Raw genomic sequence first — 22,138 nt, 5'->3', positions numbered from 1 at the left:
AAATGGGATATTGAACCATGACAGTGGAAATGATGAGAAGTGGTGATATTTTGTATTATCTTTTAAAAATTGAGCCAGTAGGATTTGTAGGAAAGTTGTAGAGAACTAACAAAGAAGACTAATGAGAAATGGTTGGTGAGGGAGGAGAAAACCTGAAGAATCTGTTGATCTATCAGTCAATACAAAAAAGTATTTCAAGGAAGAGGATATGCTCAATAATGACAAATACTATTGTAATATGAAAATCTAACACCAACTATTGAAAAGTTGACCATTAAACCACTAAATTTGTTGATCAGATCTCCACCCTTGTCTCAAAAATCCCTTCCTGAGCTCTGGTATCCCTCCTATGTACTCTTGTTTTATAATGGTGATTGCTTCATTTTTCATTGATAACAATATGATACATTTTGTTACAATTTTCATCCACTTCATGACAACATTTTCGTGATGAACATTTGTGAGGCAGGCAGCAGCACCAATGAGCTAAATCCCTGGCCCAATGAGCCTTTGTTTCAGTCTGTACCTATCACCACAGACTGGATAGCGTATAAACAACAAAATTTATTTATGATAATTCTGGAGGCTGGGAAGTTCAAGATCATGGAGCCAGCATATTCAGTGTCTGGTGAGGGTTGCTGATTGTTTCCAAGATGGCACTTTGTTGTTGTGTCCTCACATGGCAAAAGGAAGCAGGACAAAAGCACCTAGCTACTTCTTTCCTGTCCTGTTATAAGATCACTAATTACCTAAAGTCCTCCACCTCTTAAAGCTGTCACAATTGGGTTTAAATTCCTATTTATGAAATTTGGAGGGACACATACATTCAAACCATAATGCTCTTCTTCATTTGTCATATGTTTTCCCTATTTTTTCTTATACTATATTTGGACAGATTCTGTGCTGATTCTTTTTAGATCATTACTTGTCTTCTATAGGTGAGTTCCTTCTGGTTCAACTATTTGCAGGAAGCATATAGGGGAAAGGGCATAGACCAAAGTTCTAGGCTGGCAAAATTATTTCTTATGCCACAGGGTTGTGTGTATGAGTCCTTGTATCTTTACCTTAGCCATAGAAATTAGTGGTGCATAAAACCTTATAAAATAGATTATATCTCCTCCATAATGTAAAAAGTCCATCTTTTCCTTTCTAACCTCTCTAGCAGACTATTTCTTCCAAACATATCTTGGCAGTATGATTCCTTGTTCATCTTTTCTCTCTGACTTTGAAACTTGATGCTCACAGGAAAGAGCCTGCTGCCATCCTAAATATTACAAACAGGGAATTGTGTTTCTTTTTCTGCCCCTCAAGGTCAAGTCATTGATATTTGGAAAACAGTACTGTACCAGTTGATCCTATGGTCATTGGCCAGAAATCTCTCTCAAGCCTGTTGGCAACTCATGCACATATATTATAATTCAACATTACCACTGTTTTCTAGCTTTATTAAGAAAGGAGTTATATTTCTATCACTCATTCCTTGATATCCTTGCATTATCTCTGTTGGTAGGGACACATGCCATCTTTATGCCACTAAAATTAGCAAATTGTATTCACATTTAAAAATAATATCTGGTGCAGCACAAACATAATTACTACCATTGCATTGTCCATTTGACAAATGTTTCCAAATAGAGTAATCTACAAGTATATTCAATTGCTCTAAACCAGTTGCTTCACTTCTTAGATATTTGTTAAATGTTGCAATGAACTCACAGGCTCAAAATATTTTAGTTGCCTTTTTCAGATGTATTTATTATTGAATATTTACCTTATGTGAAAGCATAGGATTTGCTTAAAATGCTATTAACTGTCATTTAATATGTTATAACAGTAGACATTTGTTTACAGACCATTGTTCTCTCTTGTTTTTTGGGTTTCACTGTGTAGTCCAGTCTGGCCTCAAACTTGCAGTGATCCTCCTGCCTCAGCCTCCCAAGTGCCGGGATTACAAGTGTGCACCACCACACCCAGCTTGCTCTCTTATATAAGCAGATATTTACAGCAATAAAGATTATAGATTTGTGTTTCTAAGCAAACATTATATGTATATTGAATAAATTTAAGTAATTTTTAAATTTACTTTTAGAATGGAATCCCGGCTCTGATAAATCTCTTGACGTTAGACGTAGAAAACGTGCTAGTAAATGTGATGAACTGTATACGTGTATTATGTATACAAAATGAAAATAATCAAAAAGCAGTGAAAGACCATAATGGCATCCAACACCTTATTACATTTCTGCATACTGATTCTGGTGAGCCTCTACCTTTGGGATCTTTTAAAGGAATTAGATTTATTAAGTATATTGATTGATATTCCATGTATGAAAAGTAAGTCTACAAGGCTGGGAAAAAACAAACTAAAACCAACTCAAACTGCATAACTAGATTGAGAAAGAAAAAAGGAATACAAGTAGCTTTTAAACACAGTGCTTTAAATGTGTACCCTTTATTTAAGGGTTACAGAACTTAATACCTCAAACAGATCTTTCATTCTTAGGGGGTTTTATCTTTCATAGTGAAATGGGCAAAACAACTCTGAAGCTGTCTTTGTAAGAACTGTGGGACTGGATAAAAGGAGACATGTATCAATATTATTGGGTTCTTACATGAAAAATAAAAGTGCAGAATGCAAAGACGGTCACAAACCCTGTGGTGTCGGCTGAAACTGGAAGTGTGTGTATATATAAAGGCTCTAGAAGCAGTGATACTGCAAGAGCGATGGGCACACCAGCACTTAAGTCTTGGTTTCTAAAGCCCTCATCAAGAGGAACCACAGCTTCTTGCAGAAAAAGATCGTTGATTCCTGGGTAGGGGCAGAGAAAGGAACGTCATTTTGCGGCAGAGAGTAAGAAAATGCTTTGGTGCGGTGGTGGTGGGTTGTGTCTCAAGGACGCACGGACAACTTCAAGGTCTTCCCACTGGCCACATCTTGAACAGCTTCAGCATCAACGTAAATAATGAAATTAATAGGCTGTCATTCACTGAATGAAATAGAAACGCAGGGCCCCTGAATCTGGAAGGGTAAAATGCTATTATTATTTTTGAAAAGCGATGTGCCAAAATGTACTGAGTTATTTGAGTAATTGTTAGGACTGCGCTAATGGGAAGAAAAAAAAATACACAGATAGGAAGGAAACATCTCACGCGCTAAGGTTTCCCGAGTCTGAAATAACACGTACTTTAAAAGTGTACATGGCTAAGGAAATGTGATGCACCCGTTCGTGGACTGTTTAGAAAACACTGGTACTCCCGAGGGTCAGGAAAATGTTTTAATGGTAAATAATTTGTTCTGTAACCCGTTTGGAAGACGTGCTGCAGGCCGTGTCTTCTGCCACCATCGCTGAGGTTGCCCGTGGCAATAAGGATGTGCAGGACGCTATGGCAGAGGAAGGAGCGATCCCCGCCCTGGTGGCTCTGTTCAAAGGCAAACAACTCAGTGTCCAAACGAAAGGTGCGACGGCCGTGGAATCCCTGGCGAGTTACAACCCTCCGATACAGAAGGCGTTTCTGGAAAATAAATTAACTAAACATCTGTTAAAGCTCCTAAAGGTATGAGTCTTGTCGTTACTCAGATGCCACACTCCACTTTGAATTTTTGGTATAACGGAATACCATGGAATAAACATTCTGTACGATGTGCGTCCCTAAAAGTGACCGCTAAACGTTCACCGGAGGAATTGTATTTTTTCAATAGGCCTTTCAAATAGACATTAAGGAGCAAGGAGCGGCAGCGCTTTGGGCTTTGGCAGGACAAACTCTGAAACAGCAGAAGTACATGGCAGAGCAGATCGGATACAACTTCATAATAAATATGCTTTTGTCACCCTCTGCCAAAATGCAGTACGTTGGTGAGTTTTCCTTCTAAACACAAATCGGCACCATGTAGCAGGACACGGCAGCATCCTAGCTCTTTCTCTTCTTTGCCAGGAGGTGAGGCAGTCATAGCGTTAAGTAAGGACAGCAGAATGCACCAGAATCAAATTTGCGAAGGCAACGGGATCGCCCCGTTGGTTCGCTTACTGAGAATTAATAAGATAGCAGAAAGCACCCTTCTCAGCGTCATCAGAGCTCTGGGCTCCATTTGCATCGGTTCGTACCCTTATTCTCAACTTCTTAAATGTCTGTAAGAGAAAGAAAGGACATAGGTAGAGAAATAGAAATTAATCTCTTCCCTTCCCCCACCATCAGAGCCCTTAACCGTATTTAATCTCTAAAAGATGTGTAGAAAGTTTCTCTAAGACCTTGGTGAGTAAAGCCAGTGTGGTTAAGAATTTTATAACCAGTCTTACCTTGAACTCTGGAGAGAATGGAAAATGAAGACAAACACCTCAATTATTGACTTTAGGAAATCTTATTTTTCAACTTTAAGAGAAAAATATTTTTTCTTTTGGATTCCAAGAACTATATGTGTTTATAGATCTCAAAGTTTCAGTACTGAGGCAAATTTTTCAATTCCAGTCTCTTTCTGTAATAATTCTTTGTTCTAAAGTGGTCTTTTGTCCGTGCATGGCAGTGCACGCCTATGATCCCAGCACTCAGGAGGCTGAGGCAGGAGGATTGCAGCAAGTTTCAGGCCAGCCTGAGCTACAGAGTGAGTCTAAGGCCAGTCTGAATTACAAAGTGAGATCCTGTCTCAAAGACCCCCCCCCAAATAAAAATAAAGTGCTCTTTCTTGTAAAGGAATTGACATTTTTTCGGTGCCTGAAAAATGTGGAAGTGTCAGTAATTGACCTATGCAAAACAAATGTTTGGGTTATTTTCTAACCTTTATGAATGCAGAGGACTGATTATAGACTGTTCTTTACAAACAAGAAGATTTTTATTTCTAAGTCATGTTTCTGTAAAAGTAATGCAGATGAATGAAGAACATAGGAATCCGAACCAAAATTTTCCTTCTCCTCACTTGGAAAACCTACTTCCAGATGTTTATTGCTCTAAGGCATCAGCCACAGAAGACAGCATTCCTTTACTTTTTTTTTTGCCAGACACTATGGTATAAAATGTGCTTATAGAATTTTAGAAATTGACCACATATATGGATGTGTACCTATTCACATATCCATTTTTATACATACAAATTTGCCTCCTATACGTTTACTTGCACCCACACCCACGTCCACACATCACACACAGCTCTCCTCACTAGTTCACTGAAAATCTGTCCATATCAGTTTCGGGTGGAGGAAGGCAAGGAAATAAAAATGCTCTTTACTCCGTCTTCTCCCCCAGTCCCATTACGCTTCCCCAGATAACAAAATGTGGACGGCTTCTCCAAGACATCAGGTGCATTTATATTCAAGTACATAAACCTGTTATACAAGTATTATGAGATTTACTGGTGAAAAAAAAAAAACCCATAACAAATTAAAATTGCTTGTGTATATCTACTGAGATGTCCAGAGTTTTTTGTTTTTGTTTTTTTTACGAGTTTTTTATGACCATAAGCTTTTCTGAGGGACATAACAACTACAACTACCTCAATAAATGGTACTACTATTACCATTCCTTGAAAATGTAAGATTTTTCTAATTTATTTGCTATACTAGAAATCCATTCACAATTCTAATAATAAAATGTCCATATTTAGTCACTGTGCTTCTTAAGAAATTCGTATAGAACTATTAAAATAGTGCCAAGATAGCATTTACTTTGGATTTATTATTGATATTACCTTAAGACAATCCAATAATCAAGCTGTATTTGACTTCACCATTTGTAAGGTTTAAAAATGGACTCATTGACATGTAGATTTTTGTAGGTGTAGCCCACACAAGCAATCCGGTTAGTCAGCAGTCTATTGTGGATGAAAACGCCTTTCCAGTCCTCATCCAGCTCCTGAGGGATCACCCTTCGCCTACCATTAAGGTTGACATCGAGGTTTAAATGTTTTAGTACAATCAAAGTAATATACATGTCATTTTAAGGATAATCAGTATCTTAATGCAAGTTCACAAACATAAAAATTTCACCTTGTAAGGTTTGCCTAAAACCTTTTGTTTTAAACAAAAAGGTACTGTAAATGTAGTAAATTTTATTAAAAATATGATTCCTTCAAATATGACAAGAAAGTCTTAGGTCATTATGCTTGAAAGGAAAAATTTCTTCAGATATTTAATCATATATTTGCAGAACATCTTCTTGATGTAGGGGAAGGAGGAGGGATAGGAGAAAAGAAAGAAGGGAAAAGAAAAAATATGAGAAAAGGGAAAAAATGGGAACAAAGTCTTTGTAAATAGGGAGGGTGGAGGGGGTGAAAGGAGGGCAGGGAATGGGGAAAACAAGAACCAAGATACGTCATGTAAAGGTACAGGATACCAATGATGAATGGGACTGTATTGCTTACCTTAAATGTACCAATAAACTTAAAAAAAAAAAACTTCTTTACTTCCTCAGGTAGTGACTATTAGAGCTGGGTGGGGCTGCTAAGGGGAGGCCCTCCCCTGGCAGTATTTTCTCAAAGACGAGTAAACACTGTCAGTAGGGTGCCATCCAAGCAGCCCCTCGGTCTGGCCCAGCAAATGTTCATTATGAAAGGGTGACATAGGTTATGTGGTCCTTCTGGACAAAAAGAGATTATTAGAAGAGTTGATTAGGGAAACACAAGGAAGAAATATGCCAGCAATAGTTTGGCTTAAATTACAATTAAAAACTACACTGAGCTTCTCTGTATGAGCAAATTTCTTAAAACTATGGAAAAGTGCCAGGAAAAATACGTTTTATTTTAAAATGTGCATTTTCATGTCAAAACAGTTTACTCTGTCCATCTATATTTCAGTATATATTTTCAGTACTTTGCTGCAAAATAAGATTCTATAGTGGACCAAACATTTCACAATAATTCAATAATCATGCTTTTCAAATTCTTTTAAAACACTTAGATCTGAGTCCCGATAATATACAAGGCTCACGTTCTAATGAGTCTCCGAATACACACTAAATGACTCAAAATCTAGAGAAGAAACACAACTATTTCTTAATTTACCAAGCTCTGCTTAAATTAATAGGCATTCCACTAAATTGGTACAACTTGATGATCAGTAGCCAACAAGAAATTCCAAACAGCTTTCTAACCCAGGCCAGAAAACGTTCAAAAACACTTTTTTTAGACATGGAAGGAATACAGCTGTCTACTTAGGATCAGAGTTCCTTCTGTGCCCTGCTCACCCTGCTGGGCTCCCCTTGGGCCCACAGATGGAGCTCTGCAGTTAACCCTGTGCAAAGAAGGAAGGATATTTTCCAGCTGCTGAAAATTTTGAACACGGTTCCTTCACAAGTTGTTACTCTTTACTGATCAGAGAACTAGAATGAATGTATTAGTGTTCGGCAGATTTTACAGTGTCTGTCTTCTGAAATATATCCTGTATAAATGTTTATACAATGAAGGAAAAATAATATCTGAAAAACCACATGTTTAGGTTGAAGTGGCGTTCTCCTTGGCTTGCATTGTCCTCAGGAATGATGCATTACAGAAGGAATTACAAGACAAGCAAGGGTTCAAGTATTCTGATGTCCTCTATCTTCTTCATTCAACAGATAAGGTAAAACCTTTACAAAATATTTGAGCTCACTGAGAAGAGAACAGTTTTTAGACCACATTCTCAAATTATCATCAAGCCTCTCTTGTGGCACTTGTCAAACATATAATTTGAGAGAAGAAATGTAAAAGATCTCCTTGTAGCTCACTAATTTGGGATTACAGGTGTGCTATTTACAATAATACATACTTTTTGTAGTTGTGCCCTTTTATCTTTGAAATGCGTTAAAGTGGTCATCTTCCACACTCACACTTCACTGTAAAGTTCTGTTTTTCCCTTTATAATTAACAAGTGTCTTACTGGGAGACTTTGAGACTATGCAAATGTAGTTCTCTATCATCCTTTTGCTCACGGATTTCTGCATCCATTGATACAACAATTAATGTGACATTTGCCTAAAGGTGATTTTAAAGAAGACTTTCCTTCTTCCCTTATATTTACCAAGTGCTATTCAAGTATAAGGAAGGGTTGTTCCTTTTAAACATTTATTCTCGGTTCCTGCTACCCTGTTGCCAAAGTGTCGTGGACTGCCGTGGGCCCATGGCTTGCACTGTGAATAGCACTCTTCAGAAGAATTGGGAGCCACTGTCGTCTAGGATATTTTGCATTGAGGAAGAATATTGCACTTTCTCTCAGTTCCGTAAAATTTTTAGAGGGACATAGGAGGGTATAGAGGGTGAAGTTACGTTATTTTCTATAGCACATAAATGTTAGAGAAATGCTAAAAATGTGGGAACAGGGTGAGGAGACTGAATTCATGTGTGATTCTCTAAGCCACCTTTCGGCCTCCCCTCTCCCTTCCTAATGTTTTACCCTGCCCCTCATGTGCACGCGTCTTTCCCACTCTCTTCTACATGTGCTACTCACAAGCATGACCCCTTCCTTCCCAGGCTGTCAGCATCCGCTTCGCTCCCTGGACACCCTGTGTTTGGCTCTTAATAGCTACTTCAGTTCTACAGATGTAGCGAATCCTAGAAAAATAGAAGGTTTAGGGGTAAACCAAAGGATTTATCTGGTCGTGGTCAGAATGTTTAGGACTAAGAATCCTCTAGGGTGTATTCTATACTCTGTAGTAAATTTGTGTCCCAGTACTTCCTCTGGTTGCGCATTAGTATTAGTGCTTAGTGTGGTTCTTAATTACAGCGAGAGGCTTACACAGACATGTCGTAGGATTTAAGAGAGGAGAAGGGAAAGCTCAGTAACTAAATAGGTCACTGAGTAAGTAGCTATCTCACAGCTAACGACTAAGAATGCAACAAAAATTAAATCAGCCCAGATTGTGGAAACTGGGACCCACACTGACCCTGCCTATAAGGGAAATGCAATAGATTTGTAACTTTTGTTTTATTTTATTTTTTTCAGGGTAGGGGATTGGACCCAGGGTTTCAGATGCTAGGCAAGTGCTCTATCACTGAGTTTTGTGGGTTTAAATGATATTTTTTTTCATACTATGAAGTTAAATTCTTAAAGAAGTGAGACTAATTCTCACAAGACACATAAAATTAGCCCTATTGTTACTGTTATTTTACTCATTGTAAGACACAGCTTAAGTGATTATAACGATAATTTTGAAAAGATGTAAGCATAAATTATAGGTACTCTCCTCCCATTTAGAAATGGTAGTGGGTATAAAGGAAAAATAAGTAACTAGTTGGTACAACCACCAAGGAAGGTTGGTAAATGAAAGAATATGTCAAGTTGAAGGTGTTGGTAGTTGGCATTCAGGAAGAAAATTGGAAAAATATGTTCCTAATTTTTAGCCCTCCTGAGAAGGAGTAGCCAACATTTTTCTGTCTTAAGTCTGGTACTCGTTGGCAGCGTAGGAGTTGCCAGGCTGTGAGCTTTACTTTGGAACATAACTGGCCAGACACCTCATAAACTAAACTACTTTGTTTATTGTAGACTTCCAGGAACGAGGCAGCAAAACCTGCATGGAAAAGAAGTGGAATGGGTGAAGTCGTAGCTCACTTCTGTCTCTCCCCTGTCCCTGACCAGAATACACAAGGCGTGGCCCCTGGGCTCATTTCTTATCTCCCATCTTCTCCGTGGCTCAAGGTCCTATTTTGCAGTCAGTCAGCCTGTCCTTTGACCATAGCAGAGACCAGTTCCTTATGTCTTTGCTGGCACCTAACACCTTCCCTCTGGCCCGTGGCTCCAGCGCTACTCTGTGCCTATGAGTGTGTAATTGTCACTACGGAAACTTTCAAGCATGTTAATTTATACAAAGGGAAAATACTGCAACAAATTTAACTATTCCATGACCCAGTGTCAGTGATTATGAACTCAGCCAAACTTATTTCATTTATAACTCTACTTACTTCTAGTTCGGTATACACATAATAGCATATTAATATAATGATTAGCCGGGTGTGGTGGTGCACACCTGTAATCCCAGCACTTGGGAGGCTGAGGCAGGAGGATCACTGTGAGTTTGAGACCAGCCTGGGCTACATAGTGAGTTCCAGGTCAGTCTCAACTACATAGTGAGACCCCATCTCAAAAAACAAATAAACAAAAAAATAGGATATAATGATTGATAGTGGCAAAAGAAAAATTCACTAAAATTAATGAGCTATCTCTGTCCTATACTATACTGTTAAAACAAAATGTTAATATCAGTAAATTACTTTTAATGTTAAAATAAGATACTTGTACAACTTAGGCAAGCAGACTGCCCATAAGAGAGAAATTGCCATTTGCTCATTCTGCAAGTGTTAAAATGAGGTTCTTAAAAGTTAATAGTTTTTCTCCTCTTCCTCTGTATAATATAGTATATTAAAATTTCACAATAGAATTTACTTAGAGACAACGTCATCTCTTATTGCATGAAATGCAATAATAGTATGCTATACAAGGGAGGTTTTGATTTATTAACTCTATTTTGAAATCTTCAAATGAAAATAAAAGTATGTTGCACCAATGAGTTGAAGGTTGATGAAAGTTTCCTTTTAACTAACTGATTATTCATTTGCTTAGTCAGTAAGCTGAGATTTTCTTTGAAAATGAACATGTTTTCTCTTCTTCTTGCAACAACCTAGCTCACTTCATTTTATCTGTTCAGTAACACTCTGTTATTTGTTTTTCCCAAGAATATATTTTTCTCCCAAGAATAAAATATATTTTAGTGGCCAAGAATTTAAAACCTATTATTCTGATTAATAGGACAAATGAAGCAAGTTAAACAAAATACACATTTCTCTTTCTAGGATATTTGCTTAAGAGCTGGCTATGCATTAACCCTTTTTGCCTTCAATAATCGATTTCAACAATACCTAATATTAGAAAGTGGAAAAATCACCATATCTATTTTTGAACATTTCCTTGAATCAACAATTGAAACAGAGAAGGCAATGGCAGCGTTTCAGGTATAAAATAAAAGTTAATACTGCAAGTTCCTAAGCATAATTTTAGTGGAAAATTAAAAATAAACCAGTATTCTGATTTGAAAAACTTAGTACTTCACACATTAGGCCCCTGTACCTCATAAGGCTCCACTCTGGGGATTTCTTCATTTGTGAAGTTACAGGGCACTTTTGCCTTTATTCCTTATCTAATACCTATAAAAAAACCTGTGAGGGCCGAGGATTTCGCTCAGTGGATCCACCGCCTGCCTCTCAAGCTCAAGACCCGAGTTCTATCGCCGGTACCAAAAAAACACAAAAAACAAAACAAAAAATTCCCTGTGAGGTTGATAAGCAGATGCTATTAGTCTCATTGCCCCGTATTATAAGGAAATGAGTTCTATCGCCGGTACCAAAAAAACACAAAAAACAAAACAAAAAAATTCCCTGTGAGGTTGATAAGCAGATGCTATTAGTCTCATTGCCCCGTATTATAAGGAAATAAATAGAGAAAGATGGTAGTGTCCATGGCAAGTTTTCTGGGCTGGGGATTTAGCTCAGTGGTTCCGCTGCCTGCTTCGAAAGCACAAGTTCCGAGTTCAATCCGTGGTGCCCAAACCAAGAAACAACAAAACCAAGACAAGTTTTCTAACTGCAGACCTTTAGCTGATCACATTCTTTCTTCAACCCTATAGTAATCATATGTATTTGGGGTCTTATTTTGTCTTCGTTTTCATTTTATTTTTTTATTTTTTGGTATCAGGGATCGAATTTGGACCTTGCGCTTGCAAGGCAAGTGGCAGAACCACTGAGCTAAATCCCTGGCCCTTCATTTTCTATCCTATAATTTTTAAAATTACTTGCTAAGAACATATACCTTCAAGGATGCAAAATTTACAACACTGTAGGAAGAATATACAGCCTATTACAGTCATTGCTCTTATTGGTTAGGGGCAAGTACTCTAACCTCTCACTGCTACTACTCGCTTCTTTTATTGAATCCCATCAAATACCCCTTTACCCTCCTAAGAAATATTCCTTACAGGTTAGGGATGTAGCTCAGTGACACCACGCCTGCCTGAAAAGCACAAGGTCCTGAGTTTGATCCTGGTACTGGAAAAGAAAATTTTCTTCCCACCAAATAACAAGTTTAGAGGAGCTGAAGAGAAAAATGTTCAATGATTCTATTCATCTGTTTCTTTTTTAGATTATTGTGTTAGCTAAAGTCATCATAGATGTGGACCATATTACTTTGTCTGCAAGAGGTGTTACTATTTTAGTTAACAGTCTGTACTCAGATCAGCATATTACTATCATCTTGGCAGGTAAGACAAGACTAGCGCAAACTGTATACACACAAAACTATTTCCAAAATGTTTTTCTTTTTTTTTTTTTTTTTTTTTAATTTATTTGGAGCAGTAGTAAAATAACAAGCCCGATCCTGTGTCACACAAGTTGAGAAATGAACTCACGTAAATATATGGAACTCCAGCACTAGTCTACATATAACAGTGGACATCCACACTGCTCCCTGAACAGGAGCCCTTGACTCTAAACCTGGCCTGTTCAGCTTTTCTAATTACTTTTCAAACCCCCAATTGTTTTTTCCAGGATATGAAGAATTCCACTGTGAACTACCAACAACAAGATGTACACACTGACTTATACCAGTAGTAGAAGACTGGCACTGATGTTTTTCTGTCCGGTCTACTTTGGACACATCGCGCACATTTTTGCTAGTATTTAAGTGTTCTCTGTGTTGCCCTGCAACATAGCAAATTAAAATGGCCCAACAGAGTTCCTGACACAGTATTAATTCAGTAACTTCATCTGTGCCAGGCCAGCTCATACCAAATTGGTGACTAGTAATGGTTACATGATTGGACATATCACTCCCGAAGAAAGCAACATAAAAGTGTCAGAATGACAGTTGATAACTAACAATAAGTAAATTTTTTTCTATAGTGAAATAGGCCACTGATGAGAATAAAAGAAATTCCATCTGTATCATAAAATTACATTATTATGGAGTATATTTTCATGGCAAGGAAAAAAAGTTAAGCAAATGAAGATTCTGATGAAGACTAGCTAGGGAAATTCAGGGTCATAGTAATTGTGACTCTGAGAAACAGTTGCAGTGGGTTTACCTTTTGTGCATGAAATGCCGTATTGTATACACCTGCTTGTGGATGTTAACTTCCACCGTCTGGAGAGAACTGAATCCCAAAAGTCACTGGCCCTTCTCTGCTCTCTGGTACCGTAGTCCTATGCATGTCCAGTCACAGCATATCCAGGCACCTCAGGCTGGCAGGACAATCAGGCCTCAGGAACAGTGTAAGACCACCTGTGCTCGGTGTCCAAGCTGACGTGATTCCCAGAAGGGGCTCCAAAGGCACAGAAATTTTGCAGAGACTGGGATTTCTGTTGCCAAGGGTCAAGTTTTCCTATGTGTGTCTATCTTTTAGCTTCTCTCCAAAGTTCCTGCTCCTACTCTTTTGAGTACTATGAAAGTAAGTCCTTCCTACTTTTTCTGCCCCTCTCATGTGTTTCCCAACTCTTGCTTCTCCACTTTAAAGGCATCTTTTTAACTTCACAAAGAGGTTACCTTTTGGCATTTTTTGCTTTCCACACAACCCAGCCTTCTCCAACTAAGGGAGAATTCCCCGACTTGTTTTAGAGGCCAGGAAGAAGTACAAGAGAACAAAAATTCAATTTGTTATCTAAATATAGTATCCACCCACAAATGTAAAAATACATTTATATCTTAAAATATGAATGAAATTGTATTAAGTTGATGGCTACACAATTACTTTAATTATTGAGTCTCTGTCATTTTCAGTCCCAATACACCTTTTTTATGGTCAAGACATTAGTGATGTTAAATTTTAATAAGCAATACATTCTTTGATTCTATAATATTGCTAAAGTTCTAAAATCATTTGAACTGCAGAAAGAACATTGTTGTCCTCTGTGAGTCCGCTCACGGAACAAGGTTTGGGAGCTCGGACTGGGAGGGTAAGGCGAGGAATCACCAGGCAGACTCCGGGGAGGTTTCTGGAACGCTTCCACTTTATTCAGGAAATGCACAGGCTTATATAGCTTATGTGTGGACAACCATGGGGGAGGAGCATGGGAGGAGCATTAACATTTGGCGAATTCTTATTGGAGACACAGTGATTTTTCTTGGGCGAGGAGAAGGAGTCACGGACTAGGGGCGGAGGTGCAGCCTGTTGGACCCAGAGTCTACGCGCTTAGATGAGTTAGTTCAGCCTTAGCAAGGTCTCTGAGTTAACTCAGGAAATAGGAGTGCGGCGCAGCTGGCCCAGCCAGGCTTGAACTTCTCCCACAAGAACATACTAAATTTTCTTATGACGTTCAATCATTACTTTGTCATTTAAAAAAAAAACCCTCAAAGCAAAATGTTTGGAGGAACCAAAAGAAGCCTCTGGTTTTTAAAATATTCCTACTCTTAAAATACTTATTTTTATTGTTTGTGTCGGAAAACCAAACCATAATTTTTGGAAAAGTTTACTCATTTATATACATATGCTTTTTCTGATTTCTTCATTTACCAGAGAGGTAAAAGCTATATACAAATTAACAAAAGCACAGCATATTAACATTTAAATGATTCAATCATGTTTTCTTGTTTAATTCATAGGGAATTTAATAGGTAGCCTGGCTCACTCTAGAGCTGATATTCCAGAAGCATTTACTACGTTAGGAACAATCCAACGACTTTGCTACCATTTGTACTCAGGAAGAGAAGAGGTAAAAACAAAACTAATTATAAAATTGAATATTCTAAAGTAGTATAAACTGTGGCACTTGTCCCAGGCAACGCATAGCATGTGAGAGGCTGGTGCTGCAGGTGGTAAAAAGAATTTACCAATAGTACAGTAATGTAGAAAAGTGAAGAGTTTATTGATCCACTGCAAGAGAGCAGTGGGTAAGTCAGTGGGCAAGTCCAAGAGGATGGCACTGTCGGGGGGGAAAGCTGACATTTTTTTTTTTTTTTTTGGTACCAGGGATCAAACTCAGGACCTTGGGCTTGCAAGGCAGGTGGCAGAACCACTGAGCTAAATCCTCAGCCCATGGCTGAGATTTTTATGTTTGATTTTCACATCATTCCAGGGACACTTCCTTCAGGTTTGTGGTTGCTCGGTTGTCAGGATAGCCTGGTGTTATTTGAAGACTGAGTAATGTTTTATTCAAAAGGATCCAGTGCCCTGGGCTTAGATAGAAAGCCCTTCTGGATAAAATTCATGAACAAATCATGGAATCAGAATAAACTATATATTTGTATTTTAATGGGACTTGTGATGTTACAATCAGATAAGGGAAGAAACGGTATTCTTTAAGATATGACAAGTGATTAGCTATCTAGTGATGGATGTGTAGTTTTTGGGCGTAGTTTACAAGGTGTTAAGTTAATGTTCTATTTCACATTAATCACTCAGTGGCAGTGTAGCCTTTAAAGAAACTGTGGGAAAATAACCATGACTTCCCACACCTCTATGAAATTTCTCCTCAGGTTGGCTGTTATACAATATAGTTTGTGTTGTTATCTCAAAATTAGAAGGATTTTCTAGAACTAAGTAGTCATATTGGCCATCCACCATTCTGATTCCTACAAATAGTGTACCTTTGCTTTAACTCCAAGACTTAAATAGGACTTTAGTTACAAAAGCAGTGCAACAACTATAATTAATTTAAAAAAGAACTACCTATTCAAACTAGTCTCCAAAGTGACAATCATAAATATATATGCACCAAATAATAATGCCCAAACTATATAAAACAAAGATTAATGGATATTAAAAATGAAATAAGCACTAATACAATTATAGGGGGGAACTCAATACTCCACTGACACAAATAGAAAAATCATCTAGACAAATCAACAATGAATAACAGAACTGAACCAAGTCTTAAAACAAACGGACTTAGTACTACTGAGCCACAAAGAATGAGAAACTGGAAACATTTATAGCTCAATGGATGTACAATGAGGCCATACTTTTCAGTTCAATAAATAGGACACACTCGAGTAAATACCAAATAGTTTCTCTGGTGTGAAGAACTAAAAGTGTAGATAAGTTTTGAATGGTATGATCGAGAGTGTGAAATAGGAAGAAAATGGCTAAAGGAGAAGTGGGAAGGGGAGGGGAAAGAAAATAAAGGAAAAGAAAAAATGTGAAAAAAGGAAAAAATGGCAACAAAATCTTTGCAAATAGCGAAGGGTGAAGGGGGTGAAGGGAGGGCAGGGGTATGGGGAAAAAACAAGAATCAATACCTGTCATGTAAAGATACAAGATCTCAATGATAAATATAACTGTATTGTTCGCTTTAAATGTACCGATAAACTTAATGCGAAAAAAGTCTCCAAATTAAAAATCAAAAAAACAAGGGCTGGGGATTTAGCTCAGCGGTTCGGTGGCCTGCCTTGCAAGCGCAAGGACCCAAGTTCAATCCCTGGTACCACCCCCCCCAAAAAAAAAACCAACAACAAAAAAGGAAAACCCTGTGAAATTAGTCATCTTAATGCTGGAATTGATTCATGCCATGAATAAATACATTGATGACATAGAAATTTATAATTGAAGTGTTTATGAAGTATCTCACAAGGAGAATCCACAGGACAGTCTTCTCGACCCGTTGAGCAGGCTTAGAGGTGAGGATATGTGGAAGAGGCCATGTTGGCCATGGCAATGGTTTGCTTCTGAGTGTTCCCCCTTCTTCTTCTAAGGGCTAAAGCAGTTATTTCTCCAACTTTAGGCATACCAGAATTACCTGAAAGACTTCAGGGCCCCGTTCCCAGAATTCTTGGCTCAGTACATCTGAGGTGGACCCCAGGCACTGTATTTCTAACAAGCTCTGAGCAGCTAGAGATGTTGATCCAGGAGCCACACAATGAAAACAGAGCCACAAGTTCAAGGAGTGGAAGACACATGGGCTTATAGAGCAGCTGGATGCCAATTACACTAACCTGTCAACTCTTTGGAACCATGAATGAGTCTGGATTTTTGTTCATTTTATTAAATTTTCTATGCTACCAGTTATCCAGATTTCTATCTGCTGCCCAGGTGTACACACTCTATGAACAACCTCATTACTTAAATCATAGGCAAAGCATATTTCTTTTAAAGAATGAATACTTTTCCTAGAGTCCTGTGGCCTAATATCAGCTTCTTTGTTCTCAGCATAAAACAGTGCTTACCTATTTTGGCCTACTTTGGGCCTTTTATCTCTTAAGTTTCCTTTGACAATCACCTCAGCAGTTTCGAAAAGCCCTGAAGCCCAGGCTGCACCCTAGGATAATTACGTGAATTTCTAGAGGTGAAACTAAGGCATAAAGGCCAAAGCTATTCAGGTGATTCTAATGCACAGCCAAGGCTGAACTTTCAAAGGTTTTATTTCAAAGGTTCTTACTTTGGCGTTACATTAAAAATAATAACCGGTGGCACTGATTCACATTTAACTGGTGGACACCTGTTTAATACTTTTGGTGATTCTAGAATGTAGTCAGGATTGCTAACTATTACACATCAATGACAGTGGACAGTCTTCTTTAAAAGATGTGGTTGTTATGTCCAACTAAAAATAGACATCAGTTTACATACAAACATGTTGTACCTATCTATTCGCCTATGAAGTGGTTAATTGGAGTACTGGTTAGATATTTTAAGAACAAAGCTCACTGGTTAAGATAGAATTGTTTCTTCTTTACTTAGGTTCGCACAGCATGCTCCTGTGCTCTTGGATACTTAACTTACAATGCAAGTGGTTTCCGCATTCTGTTAAAAGAATGCAGGAATAAACCTAATCAGTTCCTCCGTATAAGAAATAATATCAGCAGAGATGCAAGTATTAATCCAGCATTTTTAAAGGAGTTTCAAATGCAACAAATGATTGGACTTCCTTCTTTAAGGTACTGTGCCCATATTTGAAGTTGTAATAGTGAATTACTGATCCAGGAGAATTGATGAAAATTCAGGGAAGATCACATATGGAAAGGTATCTTTTTTTAAATTTCCTGGTACTGGGGAATGAATTCGGGACCTCGTGCTGGCAAGGCAGGCATGCCACTGAGCTAAATCCCCAGCCCCAGGGAGGCATCTTTGATACGAACCTATCCTTTGTATTCTGAAGGCTAAACTTTATTCTCAACAGTCAATGCCAAAGTCTGTTATGATAAGGGCTTGCTATGTTTCCCAAGTTGACCTGGAACTCCTGAACTGAAGCTATCTTCCTGCCTCAGCCTTCCCAGTAGATGGAACTAGAGATATAGCTCACTATGCCTATCTCAAAACCTGTTTTAATTCCAGCTCAGTATCACAACTGTGGGCACAGATAAAAATACAGTATCTTGGGGACCCTGTTTGGCCAGACCATTTTATAGTTCTTGCAAGGCTGACTGAATCCATGTCTGATCCAAGAATGTTTTTCATTAAACTAGAAATATATTTGAGGATTTTGAGTTAAGTAGGAACATGGCCATGAGTTTAGCCTCATATGTGTCTTCTGGACTTGATCCAAAACTAGGCAAACCCCCAAGCTGGAAAAACAGCTCAAGCAGACCCATATGTGGAGTCCTTGTGAAGTTCGCCAGGCATTCTCTCAGAGGGTTTGCTTCAATGTAATTCTGAAAACTCAAGTCCCTGAAAAAGCAGAAAAGGGAAGAACATCTCCGTGCTCTAGGCACATTTTCTCTTCTTATATAGATGTAGCTGAATTATAAGTCTTCTCTGCAAGTAGTGATATTCATACAAAAGAAATGGGACTATTTAAGGTGTGAGGTGTAAAAAAAATATGGTGCTTAAAAGATAAAAAATTTTACAGTAGAAGACACATGCCATTAATTTCCCTCAAAATACTCTCCCCGTTTTTAGACACACTTCCCTTTGTGATGCTTCAAGCAGTTCTGGAAGTCTTCTTTAACCATGCTGTTGTGGCTGGCTTGGTGTCCTGAGTGAGTTCAAAAATAATTCGATTTCATGGTCATTGTTTTTTGACTCTGGAGAAGAACCAGAAGTCACAAGGGGCCAGATCCAGTGAATAAAGTGGATGAAAACACAAGGGAATTTTTTCGGGCTCTGTATTTCCATAGGATGGCACTCAGCAGAGCATTCAAAAGACAGGAAAGAAGACTTCCAGAATTGCTTCAAAAGTGACAAGAATGATGGGATGTGTTTAAAGGGAGGGGAATGTTCTGGGGAACTAATGGCCATGTGTCTTTTACCATAACAAAATTTTCAATTTAAATATTTACCATATTTTTAATCACATATACTATGAGCTCCATGATAATAGGATCAAATTACAAAGATGAGTGCATCTGTTGTGGTTTTGATCTAAGATGTCCCCCCAAACTCTCACATGTTCAGAGATGGAGGTCTAGAAGGTGATTGGATTATGATTAATCCAATGTTGAGTTCATAGTTGAATGAATGCTTTTAGGAGGTGGTAGGTCACAGGGGTGTGAATTGGAAGGGTATATTCTTGTCCCTAGTTTCTTCCTTCTCTTCCTGCTTCCTGGCTGTCATGGGTCGAACAACTTTATTCCACCACACTGTTTCTGCTTTGTAGCCAGCTAACCACGGACTGCATGAACCCTCTAAAAATGTGAGCAAAAATAAACCTTTTCTTTTTTAAGCTGTGTCAGGTATTTTGTCCCAGTGATGGGAAAATGAATAACAGAATACTTTTAGAGTCCCTTTAATTCTTGGAAAAACTTAAAATCAAAAATTGATTACTAAATTGTATATAAAGCCACAAAATGTAAACTTTTTTTTTTTTTTTTTTTGGTACCGGGGATCGAACTCTGGTCCTTGTGCTTGTGAGGCAGGTGGTGGCGCCACTGAGCTAAATCCCCAACCCCCACAAAGTGTAAACTCTAATTGCTACAACTGTCAACGTTAAATATTTTTTGGTTCAAAAGATTAATTTAGGATAAATAAGTGGTACTTTCAACCATTCCCTCAGTTAGCTTAAATAGCAAATTCGTGGGAATTGCAAAGATGTGCTGCTTTCTCAGATGTTTCCTTTAGAACCCAGCTGTATTTGTGACTTTTTCTTTGTGGAGACAATGGACCCAATGTCTACACAACCTAAAGGAGCCAGTGGTTTATTTTGGCTCACGGTTTCAATAGGTTCAGTCCATGGTTTGCTGGCTCCAGCGCAGAAATACGATACAAGGGCCTGGCAGACGAAAGGTGCTCATCCCGTGGCAGCCAGGAGACAGCAGGGAAACCGAACTCAAGTAAAACGGTCCAGGGGTCAGATATGCTGCCTGAGGTCATGCCGCCATGGCCCACCCAGGCACACCTAGGAAGTGTGCTTTACGAACTGCCTACATGGCTCTCAATCCAGTTGACCTTCCAGTTTAACTGTTACACAAGATGGTGTCTCTTCTTCCTATCACTTCAAGCACATTTAATGTTCCTACTGTTAGGAGTGCCTAGTACCTGGAAAATGTCTCCATATATTTCTTCACTATGTCTTCACTTATCTTATGATTTAAAATGTTTTCCTTTTAGTCTGGAGAAGAATGGAGGTCCTTCCATAAATCCTGTCTTTAAAAAAGGTAACTATTTTTTCTTTTATTTTTGAGGTAGCTCTGGCTTTTATTTTGCTTTTTGAGACAAAGTCTCACTACGTAGCCAGGCTGTCCTTGAACTCCCAGCAATCCTCCTGCCTCAGCCTCCCAAGGGCTGGGATTATGCCTGGCTAGCTGTGGCATTTTATAATTTCGTTTCACTTCTAAAAATCGGAAATGCAGAGGCACCCGGAAAACCCTTTTTTATCTATAAATTTTTCTTTTGCCTTCCATATTTAAATCCCCAAGAACAATTTCTTACAAGGCCTTCCCTACTAATATGATTTGCCAGAGATTACTTTCTTTGGTTTTTCTTAAGCCAATCATAGAAATGTCATTAAACAACGTGGATGCCTTAATGATCTTGCTATTGTTCTATTTCATGTACAACTGTCTGTAATTTTAGAACAGAGACCATCACTGATATGCTATACAGTTTTGTACATAGTTAAAAGCTGCATGACCCAGGTCTGAGGAAATAAGAGTCTAGATCCTATTACTCCTTCCTATTAGACTTTTAATGGGAAATATAAATTACTTATTAACATCATTCATGTATATACTTGTTCATGTGTGCTTAATGAAGGGTCAAACTTGGTTTTACTAGGTATGTTGTCCTACAGTCCACAGGACAGACCTATTCAGTCAAAATCAGTTAGGGAGAGAGTCAAAAGGAGGGACTTCATTTATTCAGGGAGTATTTGCAGCAAGCTAGGTGTGGTATGCTGTATTTCTGAATATCATGGATAGAAGAGTATTTTTTCTATAGCTTTTTAATAAAAGAATATTTTATGCAAAGGGTAAAATCAGTCCAACTCTTTCTTCACATTAATAATGGTTTCTTTTTTTGGTACCGGGGTTCAAACTCAGGTCCTTGCGCTTGCAAGGCAGGCCACCAAACCACTGAGCTAAGTCCCCGGCCCTAATAATGGTTTCTAACAACAATATATAAGCAGTAATTGTCTGGCAAAATTTGTACAGGTTTATAGAAATTTAAGAAAAAATAAGGCCGATATAGGAAATTTCTGATAAAATTCCACAAAACGTCAAGTTGGTAATTTTAAGATAATGTCTTTTACATTTTTTGTTGGTATTAAAATATTCATTATTTTACCAAATTATGTTCAAAGTAGTTGGCATTTGTTTTTCATTAAGGATAATTTGGCATAATAAAAAAGCTGGGTCTCTAAAAAATTTTGGGTCTCTCATACCTAAAGGTCTGTGAACTAATGAACTGTTTTCTTAGCATGTTTAGTTATGTATAAAACAGTATGTAAAACTGGAAGTAGTGAGACTATACCTTAGGACTCTTAGGTTTAAGAGATATTTAACTGTGGTCCTTTTACTTTTAGGGAAACAGCATCAAAGAAAATCAAAACCTATTCAACCAAGAGATTCTTTGACTTTAATACCTCCCGTAACTAACTTCATGGGACTCTTCAAAATGACAAAAGAGAGCAACATTTCTCATAATATTTTTTCTTTTTCATCTGCAATTTCATCAGACATCATAAATGTATCGAGACCAAGAATAGTGTATTTTAACCAACTTGGAAAACAGGAACGAAAAGGCAACCCAGAGCCTGGAGAAGGGTAATAAAAATAGGATCTTAGTATGAAAAGATTCTGAGCAATCTTCTTAAAAATTTTTTAAATTA

At 38.0% G+C, this 22,138-nt stretch overlaps 1 protein-coding gene across 8 annotated transcripts in view; it reads left to right on the top strand.

Annotated features, from left to right (window-relative positions):
* The window catches only part of Ankar (ankyrin and armadillo repeat containing), a 54,785-nt gene that overhangs the window by 28,896 nt on the left and 3,751 nt on the right, over positions 1-22,138 (top strand). For 5 of the 8 annotated variants that reach the window (XM_019209394.2, XM_033756317.1, XM_033756315.1 and 2 more), the window contains 12 exons: positions 2,090-2,258; positions 3,314-3,555; positions 3,701-3,854; positions 3,934-4,095; positions 5,765-5,871; positions 7,422-7,544; positions 10,748-10,906; positions 12,090-12,207; positions 14,544-14,653; positions 17,617-17,813; positions 20,422-20,468; positions 21,833-22,073. In XM_019209394.2, the coding sequence (XP_019064939.1) occupies positions 2,090-2,258; positions 3,314-3,555; positions 3,701-3,854; positions 3,934-4,095; positions 5,765-5,871; positions 7,422-7,544; positions 10,748-10,906; positions 12,090-12,207; positions 14,544-14,653; positions 17,617-17,813; positions 20,422-20,468; positions 21,833-22,073 (1,829 nt within the window). Of the gene's footprint in view, positions 1-2,089; positions 2,259-3,313; positions 3,556-3,700; positions 3,855-3,933; positions 4,096-5,764; positions 5,872-7,421; positions 7,545-9,443; positions 9,959-10,747; positions 10,907-12,089; positions 12,208-14,543; positions 14,654-17,616; positions 17,814-20,421; positions 20,469-21,832; positions 22,074-22,138 lie in introns of those variants that run through there. The other 3 variants (XM_033756313.1, XM_010636841.2, XM_033756316.1) reach the window with 3 other exon arrangements.

The sequence above is a fragment of the Fukomys damarensis genome, unplaced genomic scaffold (genome assembly GCF_012274545.1).
Source record: "Fukomys damarensis isolate Sample0158 unplaced genomic scaffold, DMR_v1.0_HiC HiC_scaffold_26, whole genome shotgun sequence".
NCBI lineage: Eukaryota > Metazoa > Chordata > Mammalia > Rodentia > Bathyergidae > Fukomys > Fukomys damarensis.
Note: the sequence above shows the minus strand (reverse complement) of the source record. Positions and strands in the feature narration are given on the sequence as shown.